This window comes from Artibeus jamaicensis, unplaced genomic scaffold (genome assembly GCF_021234435.1).
Source record: "Artibeus jamaicensis isolate MK-2021 breed Jamaican fruit bat unplaced genomic scaffold, CSHL_Jam_final scaffold_916, whole genome shotgun sequence".
In the NCBI taxonomy this organism is placed as follows: Eukaryota; Metazoa; Chordata; class Mammalia; order Chiroptera; family Phyllostomidae; genus Artibeus; species Artibeus jamaicensis.
In genome coordinates, this window is record NW_026522059.1 from 1,015,585 (window position 1) to 1,022,403 (window position 6,819).

Here is a 6,819-nt window from a genome sequence, read left to right on the forward strand (position 1 = left end):
TGTCAGGCTCTCACCCTCCCTCCAGGAGCCCCTGCATCCAGCAGGGGAACCACCTGCTGTCCTGACCTGCCGAGGTCCGGCCGCAGCGGGTCAAGGGGTCCCACAGGTGAGGGTAGGCGTCGGTGCTGGGTAACAGACGACAATACTCCTCAAAGGACAGTGAAGCTCTGTTCCGTTTATTGCAAGTACAAGCAGGTTTTTATATTTTCATTTGAGGTAGTGATTAACATTTGCAGGTGTATAGCATGATCAGTTAAGCAGACAAAATCAATACAAAGGTAACCAGGAAAAGTACAAGAATTTCTATAGTTTCAATTACATTATACAAAAATTGTTTTGACTAGGAGAACCATTAATCAGACAATTTGAAATAAGTCTATGTACAGAGTTTGAATATCTTATTGTTTATTAAGGGTCTAAAATTTGGCATGGGGCAAAAGGTACGCTAGACCGAGCAGAGGTTAGGAAATTTATTATAAGGCCTTTGTGATGTCTAACTTAGCTATTTATCTTTCTGTCTAAAATGTTTCTTTATGTACTATGGACTCTGACTCCTTGGTAATTATATCTACATGCTTAGTTTGTAATAGTTAACCAGCTCCTTTTAAAATTTCTTTGCCTGTCCAATTGGTATATATTCTTATTCAAGGTAAAGGAGGGGCTGTTACTCCAACAACTTTTAGACATTCAGGGGCTATTTCATTAGAGGGGATTAACTTGGGGGAGCGCTCTGGGTAACTCTGGCTCCCTGCTACCTAGTGTTAACTTGTCCTGCATCTGCTTACCTGGGTCAGGGAAGGAAACATTCTTCCCCTTGGACTCACTGGACATCGTGGGCCTTTCCTCCTCTGGGCCCCCAGAGAGGGTATTATTTTGGGGAAAGGCCAAGGTGGCATAGTTCTCAGTCTGACCTAGTTGTTGATCAGCTCTGAGAATGGCCATCATTTCTAGGAGATTCCAAATTATCAGGAAAGTAAATGTCAGAACACCAAGAGTCAGCACGAACAGAATCAACACCGTATATCCACGTGTGCCATGTCCTCCAGGCCTGAATATGCTTCTTTGAAGCCATGTTCCCACACTCGGACTTTGTCAGACAGCGTGATTGGAACTGGAACTGGACGTGGCACTGACCGAGCTCAGGCCCAGGTGGGGCAGGAACCAGGGGCCAGCCAGCTGGACACTGACTGACAAGGGTCAAATTCAGTGCCCCTGTGAGTTGTCGGCAAAGAGCCAGCCTGGGGCAGGGGTGGGGGAGGCCTTCCGGATGGACGAGTGGGACAGACACTGAAGGTGGGACAAGGTGGAGAGGGGCAGAGACAGGTGAGCTGGGACGGGAGGCCTGGGCGGAGAGCAAACCTTTGCTGAGGGAGTGGACGGCTGTGTGAGTGAATGAACGGGTGAGGGAGTGAGTGTAGGGAAGGCGCACACCGCCTCCGTACCCGCACCTCCCGCCTTCAGAGAGACTCACCGTGCGCTTCCTCTCTGCCCCTTTGGACACATTTCAGTCTTTCAAAAGGTGGGTTTTGTAGGAACTGCTCATGTCCAGTGGTGCTGCCAGGGCCCCTCCCCGGAGGCCCCTGGGAGTTGTCTGGGGGCGCCAGCGTGGGGCAGGTGGCCCCTGGGTTTCTGCCCATCATGGGGACCTCCCGGCCGCTGGCCTGGGATGCACTCACCTGATTTAATGCTGACTCAGTAGTAGCACAGGGTGTGTGTGGTAGGTTTTCTGGGTTAGGAGGAGATTTTTCTTTTCTTAGGTTTTATTTTCAGAGAGAGGGAGAGGAAGGGAGAAAGACGGGGAGAGAGAAACATGAATGTGTGGTTGCCTCTCCCACGCCCCCTACTGGGGACCTGGCCTGCGACTAATGCACGTGACCCAACTGGGATTCAAACCAGCGACCAGTTGGTTCCCCGGACGGCGCTCCGTCTACCGAGCCACACCTGCCAGGGTGGAAGTTTGGGCTTCAATTATGTTTCTCAGCACAGCAATTTGCTTCTGGGTGTGAGCCCTCACAGAGGTCACCATCACGGACATGGTCAAGGCGCTAACTGCAGTCCTGGGGGTCCCGGACCTTTGGGCACCCTGTTGTCGCCTTTGTCGTCGCTGGGCCCGGGAAGGGGAGCCCTGCGGGCCCACTGCTTTGTCGCAACGGATCCCTGCTGTCCACTCCCTTCCCCAGTAGGTGGAGGTCCTTGGGTGACCGAGGTCTGGCTCACGGCGGGGGGGGGGGACTAGGCGTTTCAGCAGCCACCCAGCGCTCTCCGGGCCCGCCCCCCACTCTCGGAAGTGCTGGGCACCTACTCACTCAGGAAGGCAAGGCGACCTAGGAAGCGGGGCCTGGGGGGCCAGGCCCAGGACTGGAGGGTGGAGTTCTGTTTTCCAGGAATTGTCCTCCCTTCCTGGACCACTTATGTCCTCATTCCCGGGGTCTCTCCCTGCAGATGGCCAGGGAAGGGGGGCTTCTTGTCCCAGGTGCTCTTGTTTTAGGGGGGCCGCAGCCACCCTGCCCCTCTGACCCCAGCCCCATCCCCTGTTGTCTTCAGAGACAAAGGTGCCCCCCAGGGTCAGCACTGCTGCCGACAGGGCCCCGCCCCAGGGACAAACACAGGGTGCAGTTCTGGGAAGAAGAACCCCCGGGGGGCCACCAGGGTAGGACGCACAGGGTGCCAGCCCTCACTGCCCCGCTGGGGTAGCGTCCCCACCTTGCCCGTGCACAGCACACACACCCCGCACACGGCACACACACCACACACGCCGCACACACGCACCACTGTGCCCCCAGACCCTCTGTGCCCCTCCCTCCAAGTGGGACCTGCAGCAGGGCCCTGGCAGGGAGGGGGGCCGCCTCCTCATTGCACAGAATAGAGTGGGGTGCAGGGCTGAGGGACAGCTGTGCCCCACTATGTGGCAGGTCCTGGCAGGACAGACACTGAATCCAAGACGGACAGGAGGATGCACTTGGACTGAAGTCACCCGGCTTTCTGGAGGCTGCCGTTGTGCAGGTCTGTGGCCACCACCTCCCCAGTTTGGGCCGCCGCAGGGGTGGCACCCGAGGCCTCGCTCTGGCTGCACCCGGCTGCCTAGGTGTTTCCAGTTCGCACACACAGGTGCACCGAGCGAATGTCAGCTGTCCAGAGCAGGGGCATTGATGGGGCACTAGGGGGCCCAGGCCATGGGGGTGAAAGCCCCGGGCGGAGCAGCGTGGAGTCTGAAGGCTGGGGAGGCCTGGGTCGGCAGGAGGGGGACAGGTGGGGACATCCCAGGGTGAGGCAGTGGGACAGGGCTCGGGTGCTGGTGGGCAGTGGGAGCCACGGACCCGGTCCACGTGCGGCGGTGGGGGTGTCATTCCCTGTGTTCGACCTTGGCCCTGTGGCTATGGAAGAAGGTGGCCCTGTGAGGGAGCTGGGCGGGCGGATAGGGAAACTGGACTAGTTTTGAAACTTCTTTGAAAGTGAGAACTCATTCAAAGTGAAACACGTTTGAAAGTGGCCTGGGGTGGGCACGGCCCCGCCGAGCGGTGCCGCGGGAGCCCGGCTCTGCCGCGTCTGTGGGTCTTCAAGCCCTTGGGCCCGCAAGGCGCCCCTTCCCCCCAGTTCACCCCGAGGCCCCACCTCCCAGGGTCGTGGTGTCAGCCTCTCAAATGGGGCTCCTGCTGGGAGTGGGGGCCCGCGGGAAGGAGGGGCTTCCCTCCGGGATGCTGGGGCTGCCAGAGTCCCTGGCCCCAGAGGTGTCGCCCCGTGGGGCACGTCCCCCCGCCCAGGCCCTGTACTTGCTCACAGCTGCCCCAGGTCTGGGGAGGAGCGGCTCCCCGTGTGGGGCTGAGTCTCCCTTTCATTTCAGGTGGGAGAGGCCCCTGGTCCACGCTGGCCCCTCTGAGGGAGCCCGAGCTGGGACCGGGGTCACATCCGAGCTGCCAACTGAGGGGTGAGGGCAGCACCCCAGGCTTGGAGCTAGTCCCCTCTCCATGCCTCAGTTTCCCCACCCTGATGGTCTCTCTGGGTCCCTAGACCCACACCCAGGACCTCCCCGGGGCCAGGGGTCAGGGAAGGGTGGGGGCCTTCTCCCCCCTGGGGAGGGGGCTGCAGGGCAGGGAGCCAGCACGGGAGGGGGTGCCTCAGGGAAGGTGTGGGGGCCTCCCCGGGGCTGCGGAGGTGGCTCCTCCAGGCGCGGCCCCTCCTGACCCGTCCGCCGGCCCTCAGCGTTGGTGCCCGAGATGGGGGTGAAGCCGAGACCCCGTGGAAGTGGTTGTGGAAAGCCCCCCTGCCCTGGCGGGCTGGGCAGCAGCCAAACCGCAAGCCAGCAATGCCGAGTTTACTAGAGTTTATTATCTCTTGGCGGGGGGCACACTGGCACACTTGCCAGAGGAGCTGCGGGGGCAGCTGTCCCAGAGGCCCCCATCCAGCAGGGGGGTCCCTGCCTTGTGGGTCAAAGGTCAACTGATGGTGCCGGCAAACTAGACAGGCTTGTTGGCACAGCCGGGTCAGTGCGGGGGGTGGGTCCCCCTCTTTCTCTGGGCCCCTGGACTGGGAGGAGTGCAGCTCAGCCTGTTGGCCCCTGGCACTCCCAGGTCTGAGCGTGTGCGTGTGTGCGTGGGCCAGCACAGAAGTTGTGGCGCCTCCGTGCGTGCTGTGTGGACACAACCGCCCTGGCCCTTTTCTGTGCCTGAGGCAGGTCCTCACAGCAGGGACCAGAGGAGGGCTGGCCCCAGGCTGAGCAGGAGCCCCCCAGTGAGGGCCCAGAGGCTGCGCCCTGCTCGGGACACCCCATTACAGAGGTCCTTTTCACAGCAAGACACACTCTGCACTTCTAACTTGGGGACCAGCGCACCAATCCCCTCCACCGTGGTGTCCATCGGACCCAACCCTGGGCCTGCTTTAGACATCATCTGCATCAACTTGGACGCCGCCTCACAGGAAATGGCACAACCTCCTTGATTCACGCTGACCTTCCGTCCTGCGGGAAGGAAAAAAGTGCCTGGTGTGGCAGCATCTAGTCCTCTGTGTCCCTGTTGGGCCAGCCACGGTCACCAGCTGCCCTTGGTCATCCCTCCATCTGCTGGGAGACCCTCCCCTCCTCCAGGAGGCCTCTGCCCGCTGCTCTGTTTAGGGGGCGCGGAAGCAGGACCTGGTGTCTGAGACACTCACACCCCTCCCCGGAGGCCCCCTGAGCCACCCCCAGACTCTGGGTGCTGGGAACTCACCATCCTGCCAGGTGGCAATCAGGTTGGCCTTGAAGCAGACATTCTGTGCCTGTCCACAGGACATGACCTGGCACTGTGCAACCGTCTGGGCCGCAGCACAGAAGTAGCACTGTAGGCTCAGGGCTGGGTGGGTGGGGACACAGGCCAGGCTCAGATGACAGAAAAGCTGGCTTTAGACCCCCGCTGACCAGAACCACAAGCCAAACTGGAGCCTGGGCTCTGGGCAGCTGCCTCCAGGCCCCTGCCCAGGACCTGTGCTGCCCACCCTCCAGGGGGCCAGGAGCACAGACCCCTCAGGGCTCAGGAACGGGACTGCCCACCCACCCCCACTCCCAGGACAGGTCCCTTGGGCGCCGGCACTCACCCTGGTCTGGGCACAGCAGGACTGCCAGCAGGACCAGATGGAGGCCTCTCATGCTTCCTGGCTGCTGTGCTAGGAGGTCAGGGGGGGCCTGTGGGCCATCCCAGGTTCAGGTTCAGGCCTCCCCTCCCCAGCCTGGCCCTCCGTGGCTGACCCCCCCCCCTCACCTACCCCAGCCTCCTCTCACCTGCACTGGCTGTGGACTCGCTGCCCCCAGCGCCACAGCATCTGCACCCACCCCACCTCCCTGCTGGCCCTCATATACTCTCCACCCACTTCCTGCCCCGCCTCCCCCGCCCCCCCCCGCCCCCACCACTGCAAGCCTTTGTCCCACACCCACGGAAATCTGAGCTGGGCTTGTTTATTCCTAAAATGCGAGAACCCCATGGCCTACCTTGCCTGTCCTGCAACTTTAACCCCGTAGGTAAGGGCTGGACCAAAGCCAGTTTCATCCAGAAGAGTCCGGGCCAGGGGAGCAGGGGCCACCAGGGTGGAGTTGAGGGAGGAGTGACTGGCGGGTGCCTGTGGGGTGTCCAGGAACCATGGGTGGCCCTCTGCACTTCAGGGAATCCCAGAAGAAGCGGGTGGCCCTCCGCACAGTCTGTCATCCCAGCCCCCGTCTGGGTCCTCTGAGCTGTGTGGCGACCTGTCCGCCTTCCCTGCTCCCGCCCCAGCCCCCGTCCCCGGGTCCGCCCTGCGTTCCCAGGAGAGGCCTCCGCAGAAATCACGGAAGCAGAAAAGTCTTCCGTGCTAGCAGTGTTTGCCTGTGTGTTTCACTGCCGCCCGTGAAGTCATGCACTCCAAGGAACCCACTTTCAGTGGGCCTCGTGCTGGTCTCGGTGGAAACCACCGCATCCAGTCTCACACACCCACTCGCGTCACGGCAGGCGGCCAGACCGTCGTGAGTGGAGCAGCAGCAGTGGGCCCGGTGTGGACGGTCACCACGGCCCACCGCACGGGGTGTCCAGCAAAGGGCGAGGGCACGAGTCCTGCACGAGCACGTCCTGCAGCGCCAGCCCCCGCCGACGGCCGCAGGCCTCAGCCGGGTCTCAGCTCCAGGCCCAGGGAAGCAGCGAGTCAGGCGGAGCGACGGCATGGCTGCCTCCAGACCAGAGCCGCACCGGCAGAATGACAACGCTACCCACTCAGGACCAAGCAGCAGTAACGCCACACGCGAGAAAGGCGGGTGACGAACCCCAGGCCCAGTTTCTCAGGCTGTGGGTTCGGGGACAGGGGAGGGCAGGGCAGCTGACAGAG

General features: G+C 61.5%; 1 protein-coding gene and 1 long non-coding RNA gene across 3 annotated transcripts; both read right to left on the reverse strand.

Annotated features, from left to right (window-relative positions):
* Positions 1-209: 209 nt before the first annotated feature.
* Positions 210-2,455, reverse strand: LOC128626714 (uncharacterized). Its single transcript, XR_008390763.1, has 3 exons — positions 2,307-2,455; positions 1,677-1,752; positions 210-1,187 (listed from the first exon to the last, which is right to left on the reverse strand). It is a non-coding gene; the product is annotated as an uncharacterized LOC128626714 (long non-coding RNA).
* Positions 2,456-4,306: 1,851 nt separating this feature from the next.
* On the reverse strand, positions 4,307-5,827 carry LOC119064774 (lymphocyte antigen 6H-like). Of its 2 annotated transcripts, none has more exons than XM_037166650.2 (4): positions 5,750-5,827; positions 5,566-5,653; positions 5,202-5,324; positions 4,307-4,954 (listed from the first exon to the last, which is right to left on the reverse strand). In XM_037166650.2, the coding sequence occupies exons 2-4, from the start codon at positions 5,615-5,617 to the stop codon at positions 4,677-4,679; spliced, it is 453 nt and encodes a 150-aa protein (XP_037022545.2). In that variant the 5' UTR covers positions 5,618-5,653; positions 5,750-5,827; the 3' UTR covers positions 4,307-4,676. The 2 variants fall into 2 exon arrangements, with proteins under 2 accessions (XP_037022545.2, XP_037022546.2); XM_037166651.2 differs by having other exon boundaries at positions 5,566-5,634; positions 5,750-5,821.
* Positions 5,828-6,819: the final 992 nt, after the last annotated feature.